Consider the following 13,475-nt stretch of genomic DNA (forward strand, 5'->3'; position numbering starts at 1 on the left):
GGCAGGACTCACCTTGATATGATCTTTGCCCTTAGTAATACGTGGGATGGACTGAAGATAGGAGAAATGCAATGTACACCTTTGTCATGGTCAGCCCATTATCTGGTTATGCTTGGACTGACAACAGCAGTTCCTCCTTGTAAGTGTGGTGGGCCCATTAGGACATCCCACACTCAGAGACTGGTGGAACCTGATGTGTTCCTGAATGCTCTGGGGGATTTTCCAGTGGAGAAAGCTGGCGGTCCTGGTGAAACCCTGGTCTTGCAATGGAATAGCAAGCTGAAATAGGTGGCTGACACAATCGTTCTTGAGCATCCTCTCTGGCATTTTGGAGTCTGAGCAACTAGCCCCTTGGTATTCTGAGGAGCTCTGGACTTTGAAACAGGCTGGATAAAGACTGGAACACAAGTGGCACAAGTCTCGCTTGTGCCTAACCTTGTGCCTACCATGTGGTAGTGCGGGCTGCAAAGAATTCTCATTTTGCAGCTTGCATTGCGTCTTCTAGTAGCTGTCCAGCGGAGTTATTTCGGATGTTCCAGAGGTTACTGACTCCTATAGTGGGGGAGGGACATTTTTCTTGACTTGATTCTTTTATCTTTTTGTAAACAACTTTGAAGTTTTTTACTATCAAGCAATGTAATTTTTTTATAAAATAAATAAATAAAATGATTGAAGTCATAAGGAACAAGAGAAGCAGGTTCTCAGATATTAAGCGATGTTGTTTGATTTGAAGCTATACTGCATTCCATCATACAGCTCCCAGTTACACTCTTATGTGGCCCTAAGAGGGTTTTGATTTTATGATACTTTCTACATTTATTTTCCACCTTTCTTTCATCAAGGAGCCCAAAGAGGCATACCTGTTATCACCCATCCAGGTACCAAACAGGCCCAAACCAGCTTAGCTTCAGGAACTATGGTGGTTTTCTGTGCCATCTGACCACATCCTAGGTCCTGCCATGGGGAGGGGGGTTGATTCACACCAAGGGTCCCAGGACTGCTTTGGGTTTCTTTTTCAAAGATGGCTACAAAATAATTTGGTACTCTATTTGAAACTGCAGTGAGACTTACTTTCAAGCAAATGTGTGCTTCATTGTGTTACACAAACATTTGGTGGGGAGACTTTTTAAAAATCAAATAATAAATAGGAATTTTATAAGCACAAATATAAAACAGTCAGGTTTTTGGAAATGCATATTTAGTGCAGATGGGAATTTGATATTTAATAAGAATAGCGAAAAATAGCAGAGCTAAGTAGTTGACCAGCTATTATAGGTGCTCCTGAGTTTTAGGCTGCAATTCTATACCCTCTTACTAGGAAGTCAATCCCTTTGTTCTTAATGGGAGTTTTTGTGTAGACTTGTATAGGATTGCACTATTGATCATGTGTAGTGTGAAACACTGGGTGCGAACAAGGACAGAAGACAGCCCTCTTGGCCTTTGAAAATGGAGTTCATACATATCTCTCACATCTCTTGAACACTTTCTTATTTTCTAGTACTAACATACACACACAAGTACACAGAATCAATTATTATTTATATAGCAACACCATCCTCCCCCCCAGAAGATTATATTCTTAAGATGAAGCCACAGATGCATAACCTATCCTGTTCTACCCCCATATTTTTTGCACTTCATTTTGTATTGTGCTCCTTGTATATATTCTCAAATTTCATCTAGCATTGCTCCGCAGTCCTGTAGCAAGGACACAGCCATTCTTTCCAGTGTTTTAGGGGAGTCTCATAAAAGTGCAAGGTAAGTGCACTCTTCACACTGACAATTATGCTAAAACATGGCTGGGCAGACTTCCATCTTGCAAATTCTACATCATTTTTCACTATAACCTCAAGTGACCTTCAGATGCTGCTGGACTACAACTCCCATCATTCGTGACCATTGACTGTGCTGGCTAGAGCTAATGAGAGAAATCCAACAAGATGTAAGGACCATATTCACTTCCCCTGACTTACAATTTGTGCCCAGGAACTAGGGTATCAGAACTGAATTAAGTGTCTTTCCACATATCTGACGCCCCCCGAGGTCATTTTGGGGCTGTTAAGAGTCGGAATCTTTGCTGATCTACTGCAAATCTACCTTCTGCCTAGTCGTGCCCAAGTCAACCATGATGGCCAGTCTCCCAGATTTGTTTAGTAGACCCCAGAACTTTAGGGCCAGAGTGTGAATGCATAAAGGACCAAATTCTGTCCAGCAAATTCACAGTGAGTTGCATAAAGCGCTCTGTACAGAAGGTAAGAAAGGGATTCTGCTAAAGCTGTGCCTAACAGTGCTGATGGCAGAGAGGAAACCCACCTTTTGTCTGTTTTTCCAATGATCTTATTCCAGGCTCACAAGAGGGCTCTAAAAATAGCCACTGACACATATAGCAGAAAAGCTAGAGAGCTCATCTAGCTGGTTGGGAAGCTCACTTGATGCAAAGGAAGCGAGCTTGAACCTGTATCTTTATATTCAGGCCGATAGCCTTGCAGCCCAACATCTAATGATAGGGTTGCTCTTTGGAATACACCTAGTTGTAGAAAGTTGAGGAAATAGATTGTCCTTGTCCACAACTGCCATCTGCATGCAGAACCTCATTTTCTTTTTATATGGCACTCCCCAGTCTGTCACTTCTTTTTAGTGGGATTCCGTCACATACTGGCAAATTCAGGCAATGCAATTACAGTTGGTTGGGAGGTTTTGTGCAAGAAACCTGCTTCCCTCAAAAGACCAGACTTTTTGAGTTAAGGAAAGTGATGGGGAAAATCTCTGGAAAGTGCAGGCTAACGTTTGCTTGACGCAATTTTGGCCATTTAGCACACAGTTAAAGCACATTACTTGCTCCAAAGAATTCTGAGGAAACTTATTTGTTCAGGGTGCTGAGAATTGTAGCTCTGCAGAGGGCAGACTATAGTTCCCAAGATTATTTGAGCGAAGCCATGTGCTTTAAATGTATGGTGTGTACACAGCCACTGCCTAGCACCCCCCCCCCAAATGGCTGATTGCTCAGTAAATGACCAACGTCATCTGGCCTCCTTTGCAAACAAATCAGGATGGATCCTCAATGAACAGGATGTCTGGAACACCCATAATCAGCTTGTGGAATTCATTGATCAAAGTAAAGATTCACTGGTTTTTAACACAGTGACCATGTGCAGCAGTAAGCCAGTGTTGGGGGGACAACAACATTGAACATTAGCACATAACACTTTAAATCCCTCTTCTCCAGTGTGAACCATAACCAGGGGTGTACTTAGGGGGTGGCCCAATGGATCTCAACCCTAGATCTTTTGCTGCTCAATAGTCTCATTTGCCTGCTTTTGAAACTTAATTCTTTTGCTTATAGAGCAGCTGCGCCCACTCCAAAGCCGCCTACTACCTTAACGTCTCAGAGGCATCTACAGGGTGGAGCTCCTCTGAGCAATTTTTATTCTTAATACTCTAATATTAAGCCCAATTTCAGGTTTTCTTTGCGAGGGGAGGGGGACACTGCTGCGACATAAAACAGCTCTTCCATTGGAGTTTTGTTACTGTAGATAGCAGGTGCATCTCAGAACCCTTCATCATGGATGGGAACTGAATGCCCCCCAGGGCTTAACATTTGTACCAGGGGGCACTAGACAGCAGAGCTTGTTTTCAACTGTTAGGAGAAATCAATGTAAAATAAGCCTGCTCCAGTGTAATATGAACATACTTTTACTGCATCTTTCTGTGCTGGAGGGACATAAGAACATAAGAAAGGCATGCTGCGCACCAGGCAAGTGGCCCATCTTGTCCAACATCCTGTTCTCACAGTGCCCGACATGCCAACCAGATTTGAACCTGAGGGCACTCTCTCCTGCTGCAATCCCCAGCAACTGGTTTTCAAGACACAGTGGCTTCAGCAGTGTAGGCAGAGCATAGCCATTGTGGCTTGTAGCCATTAGTAGCCTTATCCCACATGAATTTGTTCAGTTCTCTTTTAAAGCCTTCCACTGTTCCACATCCCCGAGTTCACGTAATACCAAATATCTGAAACTGCATAACGCAGCTTCCAACGAGCCTGGGGAATCGTGTTGGGCTTCTCACCCCTCCCTCCCTCGTGTGATATTGTTTTATTGCCTAGAAATCATGCTGTTTAATTGGCTTCTTTATTGGTTGTCCAGTTTATTGTTCAGCCATTGTGGGGTATTAAAATGTTGCAAGCCGCTTTGGATGAGCTGGACCAGGAAAGTGGCTTTAAGAGACCAATTAACAATTTAATAAATATGAGGAAACGAGCTTCTGAGCATGCTGCAAGTACACCCCACTCCCAACCAACCTCAGCACATCTGGCTTCCACAAGATGTGACTTCCTTAGCCCTTGCAATTTAAGAAACTGAATATTGGCTCCACGTATTTTTAAACCCCACCCAGTCCCAAAACGAAAAGCAAGGGGAGGCTGTATTTTATTTTATTTTATTTTATTGGAGGAGACGGTGCAGGTGGGGCGGGGCGCCGGAGCGTATAAAACGCTACAGGCGAGCCATACGCTCTTCCTCAGGCTTCCTTAAGGCTGGACTACATTTCCCGGCAGGCCTCGCGCGCGACGCGCGTTGCGTCACGCCCGCCTGCGGCGTCCCTTGCTCCAGCTGCTTCCTGGGCAGTCCAAGATGGCGGCGCGCTGGAGTAGCGAGAATGTTGTGGTGGAGTTTCGGGACTCGCAGGTAACCGGGTCTCCTCGGCTTGCGCCGAAGCGGGATGGCCGGCGGGGCTTTTGTTTTGCAGTCTCTTCCTTCCCATACAAGTTTCTTCCCTGGGAGGGGGAGAGCAGCAGCTGTCTCCCCCTCTGTTCCTTCCTACCTACCACCCATGAGTGGGGTGCACCCATGTCCCTTGACGCGTCACACGGGGTGGGGGGCGTCCTCTGGTGTAGTTGGGGCGCCTCTCCCTCCTTCGTGGTTTGCTGAAGAGGGCTGGCTTCACCTTAACTGAAAACTTCCAAATCCAGTTTTGGGCAACACCTTTCTTTGTCAGGCCAACCAAAACGCTGCCAAAAGATTCGAGTTCTGCAGAACTCTTCACCAGACTTGATGGCAAGCCCAAGTGTATGTGCGTGTGTGTGTGTAGGGAGTTTTTAAGAACATAATTTCTCAAGCGTGGCTGTGTTAAGACTGCTGTAGTCAAGGTCTAAGAGTCCTGTGGTCACAGTACAGGCCCATTTATTTACAGTAGTTATATACCATTTTTTAGGTAGACCTCGCAAAGCTCTCAACATAAGATTGTTACAGCAAGCATTTTTTGAAGGTACAGTGGTACCTCGCGTTAAGTACTTAATTCGTTCTGGAGGTCTGTTCTTAACCTGAAACTGTTCTTAACTTGAAGCACCACTTTAGCTAACGGGGCCTCTCGCTGCTGCCGCGCCGCCGGAGAACGATTTCTGTTCTCATCCTGAAGCAAAGTTTTTAACCTGAAGCACTATTTCTGGGTTAGCGGAGTCTGTAACCTGAAGCGTATGTAACCCGAGGTACCACTGTACATTAGAATGGAAAGGGCAACTTGTTTAGAAAAAGAGCAATATGAGGGGTTTTCAAATGGTAGTGTGACCTTAGTTTGTATTTAGTGTTCTTTTATACTGTGTGTTGCTTTTAGATGCTTTTCTACAAGGTCATGAATAAGCTTAATAATAACCTTTTTTTCCTGATGATGGATACCAGGTCTAATTTTTCTGAAAGTATTTGCCAGCTTAAGGGGCGTTCAGGGCCCATGGTTTTCATAATAACATCAGGTCAAAGGCCAAACTAGTCTAGCATCTTGTTCTCCTAGTGGTCAATGTGATGCCTCAAAGGGAAGCCTGAAAGCAGGACCTGAGTGCAACAGCAACTCTTCTCACTTGGGATTCCCAGCACCTGACATTGAACAGTGGAGGTAGAACAAGTGAAAGAACTAACTTCATAATTATGCAACAAATAAGGTGCTGATTTTCATGATGGTGCTGGTATTGAAGAAAAAGTGTTTTTATTTTTATTCACTCATCTCCCTAGAAAGGCTCAATTGTGGTTATTAAAACATTATATATTTCGATTTGTAGAACAGCAGCAAAAAAGATTATTAAGCGCTCTGACCAAAAACCTCAGCAATTTTCAGGTGGTCCACCAAAAAAATCATTGTATTGCAGCATAAGCTTTTGTGGACTTAAGCCCACTTTTCAGGAAACTTACGCCATAGTAAATAATTTTGTTAGTGCTACAGGACCCACCTGTCTCCTTCTCCCCACAAGAAACACCCCGGTGTATCATGCAAATGGTTCATCTAGGCAAGCATCCTCACGATAGCCAACCTGCAGTCTCTGGGATTAATTAGGCCTGGCCCAAGTCTCAGGCTGGTCTGTGAAACCATTCCCTGCAAAGCATGCTGATCATCATGTGCAGGCACTGGGGGAGATATTTCCTGCATTGTTACCAAATAAAATTCCTCAGGAAAGAGAAACAAGCCTCCCTCTCCCAGCCTCTGGAACAGTAGGTGCTTCCAGTGGTTCCGGCCATTGACAGCATGTGATTCTTGACTCTGTGTTTCTTTGAAAAGTGGCGGGGGAAAGGACAGGTGTTTTTCAGAGTCCTCTTAAGTCAGGGATAGGGAGCATGTGGCTCTCTAGATGTTGGACTTGGATTCCTACTGGTCCCACCCAGCATGTCCTGTGGTCATGGCTGATGATGTTAGTTCATAGAATCATAGAATTGTAAGGTTGGAAGGGACCCTGAGGATCGTTTAGTCCAACCCCTGTTATGCAGGAATCTCAGCTAAAGCATCCATGGCAGATGGCCATCCAACCTCCTCTTAAAAACCTCCAGTGAAGGAGAGTCCACCACTTTCCAAGCGAGACTGTTCCACCATCAAACAGCTCTTGCTGTCAGAGAGCTCTTCCTGATGCTTAGTCAGAATCTCATTTCTTCTTGTTGTTGTTGGCATCTGTCTCAAGACAAGAGACAATGGAAGAGTGTGCCATTGGGGGTGAAGTCAAACTGTTGCATAGTTATTTCCTGTGGCTGTAGAGGCCAATACAGGAGATACATGCTTTATTGCAGCTGGGGCAGATGAAGGTATCCAGTTTCACTGTTACAAATGCACCATGGTGTTTCTTCTCTCTGCTCCTCCCAGTGGTCATTTCTCTTCTGGTCACTGCTGTGGATATGTGACCTGACTCCAGGCACTGTGGTGGTCTACAAGGAATTTCCACATAGCGGGGTTAACATCTGCCTTCATGTAGTGTTGTTTCTTGTTGTAGTCCAACAACATCTGGAGAGCCACAGGCTCTCCATCCTTGCTGTATGGAGTCTATCAGATGTTCCTGTGGTGCCACTCAGGATGCTACTTCTTTGGGCAGATAGTATCACTTACTTCCAGCCCCGAGACCTCTTAAGCCAGGGACAGTAACTGTTGAAAGTTTATTCAGTGGTGAATAATGTGCCCTTGTCTACTCCTCTTATTGGTGTTGTTGCCAAGGGGGAATAGCTCCCCCATCTCCCAACAGGATACTGGGCTTCTGCTTATAGCTAGATGGATGGGTGTCTATTTTGGGTGGAGGGTAAAGAAGCTTCCTTTTTCCAATAGTGGTAGTTTTTATTAATTCATTTCTGAAGCTGTTATTATAGAGCTGCAATAATAGTTTTGCAGCTAAAATGAGACCCTTTACCAGTGTGTTATCTCTGTACCACCTGAAAATTCTGTTTGTAATGTGCTCAACTTGTACAGCATCCTTGTACAGTAAGTTGCCGTCGTTTCCATCTTGTAGATGGTGAACTGATTGTGGTCTGCTGTTCAGTTTCAAAAAATCGAAAGCTTGTCATGTGAGAACTGAATTTACACAAAGATACAGCGATCTGTCGTACTGATTGGTTTAAAAATAGTTTGAGGAAATTTAACATTTGCAGTTAATGCTTCCTGAATATTGCATTGGGGTATGCCGTAGGCAGTTTCTATGAATATAGCTTGTTCGTGCTAATTTATTCTATACAACTGTTGGGGAGTTCCACTTCTAAAGTAATGTGAAATAAGTGTACTTGTGTTTCTTATAAAGAGATTGAAGGCATGCTGCACTTAACCAGTGCCTACTTTCAAAGCTGACTGGTGGAAACAGAATCTTCGTCGACATCTAGCATGCAACCTTCTTGGCAGCTGTGTCATATCTCATGTTCCATTCTGACTGCTGTTGGAGTCAGTTTATCTTTCTATACCATTTACTGGGACCCAAGTGGAAGCAGTGCTGTTGCTATTGGGTTTTGCTTATGGGCTATCTGATTGACCTCTGTGAGAACAGGATGCTAAACTAGATGGGCCTTTGGTCTGTTCCAACAGGGCCTTTTTTTACATACTTTAAAAGGTTACATTTAGTGTTGGAAGAAGCACAGACTAAACATGCCGTTTCATCATTTAGCACTTCAGCACTATTGTATCTGACTGCAGCAGACAGTACTTGACAAGAATTTTGGACAACTCTGTTTAACCTGTCCAGGCTTAGATGGGACCCATGCAGGATGTGTGCTCTTTGCAGAATGGTTCAGGGTATGGGAACTTCTCCTGTCATCTTGTTCTACTTGAAATGAGGCTTAAGTATGCAACTAGGAGCATGAGAAGAGGCAAGTATAAATAAAATAAAATAAAATATCTCTCCACATCCTAGAAAACGTGTGAATGCTCCCTTTGTGGAAGCTGCTCCTTCCAGAATATTACTGTTGTGGGAACAAATTCATTACATAGAATAATGGATATATCTACTGAGGGGTATCTGTGCAGTATGTTATGGAATAAGGCAGGCAAACTCTCCTGAAAGGCTTTTCAAGTGCAGCATCCCCAATACATAAGTCACAATGCTTTTCTGCACATAAACTGGAGGGGGTATGGAAGTAGTTAAACTTCATGGAAATATGTGTGCAGATGGTGTACTAATAATTATTTTTACTAGGATTAGGATGGTGGTCAGTTGACTATTATTTGTCAATATTTGATTGCAGCAAAGTATGCAATGAAGCCTTTTTAATTGCATCATGATGACATCTGATAGTATAGACCAGAATGTGGGATCCTTGCTTGTTGAATCCTAGTCTTCCAAGACTCTAGGAGTAAATGCATACACATTTATGCTATTGAGAAACAAATACCCTGAGGACCCTTCAGTCAAAAGGTGGGGTACATAAACATTCAAAAGAGATAACAATCTCAATCAGGAAAGACCTTGCAGGAATCAGAGGGATAACAGCAATTGGATCTCTGCTTTCCAAAAACTTAGATCATGGAGCCTAGCTGGGCTCTAGGAACAGAGATGTGTGAATCTTTTGAGAAATATGCGAAATTGATAAATCAAGAAGTTGAATGGAAAATTAAACAGATGAAACAAAGATCATTTGAATCGGCAAATAAATGTGGGAAGCTGCTGGCATGGCAGCTGAAAAAGAGACAAAAATTGAACTTTGTTACCAATCTGGAGGTTGAAGGAGAATGTATTCAGAAACCAGAAGAAATTAGAAAGTGTTTCCAGAGATACTTTAAAAAATTGTTTACTCAAGGACCCCAAGTAGAGACCGAGATAAACCAATTTTTAAAAAGCCATGGCCTGCAAAAACTAACACAAGACAAACAAACAGCTCTGAATTACAAAATAACACAACAGGAAATCGAAAGTGCCATTCAGAATATGCAATTAGGCAAATCCCCAGGCCCAGATGGACTCACCTCCAAATATTATAAGACACTGAAGGAATACTTGACCCAGCCACTAATGGAGGTATGTAACCAAATTATGGAAGGGAAGGGGGCACCAGAATCGTGGAAAGAGGCATTCATCACTTTGATACCAAAATTGGAATCTGAAAAGACTCAACTTAAGAACTACCGTCCCATCTCACTCCTAAACGTGGATTACAAAATTTTTGCTGATATTTTGGCAAATAGACTGAAAAAAGTTTTAAACGAAGTAATTCATAAGGACCAAGCAGGCTTTCTCCCTGGTAGGCATTTGTCTGACAACACCAGGAATATTATTGATGTTTTGGAGTTACTTCAGACAAATTTGAGCACGAAAGCAGTTTTGATTTTTATAGACGCTGAGAAGGCCTTTGACAACATATCTTGGAAATTTATGAAGAAAAACCTGGAAGGGATGGGAGTGGGAAGGGCGTTCCAAAATGGTATTGAAGCAATCTATTCAGAACAGAAAGCTAAATTGATAATAAACAATGTGGTGACAGAGGAGTTCAAAATTGAAAAAGGGACACGACAGGGGTGCCCCTTATCACCCTTGTTATTTATTTCTGTCCTGGAGGTGTTGCTGAACTTGATTAGGAAGGACCAGCAGGTGGAAGGAATACAGGTCGGAGGAAAACAATATAAACTGAAGGCTTTCGCAGATGATTTGGTCTTGACACTACAGGAGCCAGAACCTAGCACAAAAAGAGCTTTAGAACTAATTTCGGAGTTTGGTCGGGTGGCGGGATTCAAGTTGAACAAACAAAAAACTAAGGTCTTGGTAAAAAACTTGATACCTTCAGAAATAGATGGGTTCCAGAAGGAAACAGAATTAAATGTGGTTACAAAAGTGAAATACCTGGGGGTTAATTTGACTGGGAAAAATTTGAATTTGTTCAAAGATAATTATGAAAAATGTTGGTCTGAAATTAAAAAGGACTTAGAAACTTGGTCAAGATTGAAACTTTCCTTGTTGGGAAGAATTGCTGCAGTTAAGATGAATGTATTGCCAAGAATGTTGTTTCTGTTCCAAACCCTCCAGATCGTGGACAGAGTGGAGTGTTTTGGAAAGTGGCAGAGGGATATTACGAAGTTTGTCTGGCAGGGCAAAAAGCCCCGAATAAAATTTAAAATACTAACAGATGCAAAGGAAAGAGGGGGATTTGCCCTGCCGGACTTAAGGTTGTATTATGAAGCTGCATCCTTCTGCTGGATGAAGGATTGGTTTTTGCTAGAAAACACTGATGTCCTAGATCTGGAAGGGTTTAGCAATGCTTTTGGGTGGCATGCATATCTGTGGTACGACAAGGTAAAGTTTCACAAACTGTTCAAAAACCATATTGTCAGGAAAGCTTTATTCATTGTCTGGACCAAATATAAGGACTTACTTGAAAATAAGACCCCGAGGTGGTTATCACCGATGGAGGCTAAGACCAGAAAACTAGTTAACATGGAGAGTGGCTGGGTAAAATACTGTGAGATAATAGAAAGAGTTGGTGATACTTGGAGGTTGCAGAGTTTCGAAAAATTGAAAGGAAAGGTGCGAGACTGGTTCCACTATGCCCAAATCTTAGAGATTTTTAAAAAAGATAAAAAAATTGGTTTCCAGGTGGAAAAATCAAAATTAGAGTCAGAACTACTTGAACCTAAGACGAAAGTGCTTTCAAGGATGTATAACTTGCTGCTTAAATGGAACACTCAAGATGAGACAGTTAAATCAGCCATGATAAAATGGGCACAAGACATTGGGCACAACATTATGTTTGAAGACTGGGAAAGGTTATGGACCACCGGTATGAAATTTACGGCATGTACTGCCTTAAAAGAAAACATTATGAAAATGATGTACAGGTGGTACATGACCCCAGTCAAACTTGCAAAGATATATCATTTGTCTGATAATAAATGTTGGAAATGTAAGGAGGCTGAAGGAACATTCTTTCACCTCTGGTGGACATGTCCGAGGGTGAAGGCCTTTTGGGAAATGATTTATAACGAGTTGAAAAAGGTATTTAAGTATACCTTCCATAAGAAACCAGAGGCCTTCCTCCTGGGCATTGTAGGCCAGAGAGTGTCAAAGAAGGATAGAACTTTCTTTTTATACGCAACTACAGCAGCAAGAATCCTTATAGCCAAACATTGGAAGGCACAGGAGCTACCCACGCTGGAAGAGTGGCATACGCAACTGATGAACTACATGGAACTAGCCGAAATGACTGGCAGAATCCGAGACCTGGGAGAAGAGGCAGTGGAAGAGGATTGGAAAAAATTTAAGGACTATCTACAAAAACATTATAAGTTATATGAATGTTGAGAAATTTGCTAAGTTTTGGAAAAACATGCTTCAGTATTGAGATCTGAAAATGATGGAAATTAAGTTATGACTGTGAAAAGCTTAATTTATAGAGTATATAATTAGATGAAATTACAAAAACACATGAAACAAGGTATCAATTTGCTGTTCATTTTTTATTGCAAAGAAAACAGGGGATGGAAGATGTGGGGAAGTCCAGTTGATTATGAAAAAAGATTTGGAAAAGTGAATTTTCTTGTATTTAACTTCTTTTTTTTCTTTCTGTAAAATCGCTTTTGCTGTATCATTGACGATGTATTCTGACCTTGGAAAAAAGCAAATAAAAAAATATTATTAAAAAAAAATATGAATCTTTTGAGAAAAATTGTTACCGAGTTGCTGGAGTCCTGTAGTGGCTCCAGATTCCTTGCAAGCTTTGCAGCTGCTTCAGTGCAAGCCTGCTAGCAGGTATTTCTATAATGGGAGCAATTATGGATGCCCCAAGGACCCACTTGAAGGAGATTCTGCTGTTGTTTGGCTCTGGGCAGACTTTCAGAGGTCATGAAGAAATCTTTCCCAGAAGACCAAGCCCTTTAGGCATTTTCTGATGCTGGAATTTCTCCTTCCAGAACTGAGCTCATCTTTCTCTCCATTCCTCCCAACAGCTGTTGTGTTTACCTACTGACCTAGTCTGTCACATTGACAGTGTAGAAGCACAGCAAAGAGAGGCTGGAAAGGCAAGCATTTCATCTGCTTCTAATCACTGGCTGCCTTTCATGGTGTTTCTCTTTCATTTCAAGGTAGTCTATTTCAAGGTAGTCTCTTTCATTTCAAGGTAGATTGCTATCGAGCAGTGCAATATGCTTGCAGATCAAGTGCTTTTATTAAAACAAGTTTACTGAGTTTGCATTGCAGGCTTATTCCATTTGTCTATGCCTTTCTGGGAAGAGTACTACCAAAAGACTGTAGTAGCTGCTCTTTACCTGCCTTGATTCACTGCCAATTTGCAGCAAAGCAGCTGGGGTGCAGGATGTGATGCTTGTTAGGTAGATACCGAGTTATGCCACTGATGCATTTAGCTTAGTATTGTCTACATTGACTGACAGTGGTTCTCCAATCTGAGATGGGTCTTTATGCAGCACTGCCTGGACACACCAGGGACTGAACCTGGGACCTACTGCATGCTTTACCACAGAGCTACTATCCTAGGTCTTACTGGTGGACTCAGAACTTGGACTCCAGTATTGATTTTCTTGTTGGATTAAAAGCCTTATGCTAAATTTCACTACAGCGCCCAAATAGAAGTTGGGTTACTGGTTTGAAGACAAGGTAGCACAGCAGAGCTCTAGCTTTAAGCTAAAGTGTTGACCAAATGATTGACACCCCCCAAATCACTTTTTGAAGAGCAGGGCAGGTATTTTGGATTAGCTGTAGTTGCTGAACAGTCTTCAAGGGGAGCACATTGCAGCAATCCTGCCTTGAATAA

General features: G+C 42.5%; 1 protein-coding gene across 2 annotated transcripts in view; it reads left to right on the forward strand.

Annotated features, from left to right (window-relative positions):
• Positions 1 to 4,603: 4,603 nt before the first annotated feature.
• WDR59 (WD repeat domain 59) overlaps positions 4,604 to 13,475 on the forward strand; it is a 49,153-nt gene continuing 40,281 nt past the window's right edge. For both annotated transcript variants that reach the window (XM_081203367.1, XM_081203368.1), the window contains exon 1: positions 4,604 to 4,682. In XM_081203367.1, coding sequence (XP_081059493.1) covers positions 4,629 to 4,682 — 54 coding nt within the window. In that variant the 5' untranslated portion in view covers positions 4,604 to 4,628. The remainder of the gene's footprint in view (positions 4,683 to 13,475) is intronic.

The sequence above is a fragment of the Podarcis bocagei genome, assembly GCF_964188305.1.
Source record: "Podarcis bocagei genome assembly, chromosome: 7".
Lineage (NCBI taxonomy): Eukaryota > Metazoa > Chordata > Lepidosauria > Squamata > Lacertidae > Podarcis > Podarcis bocagei.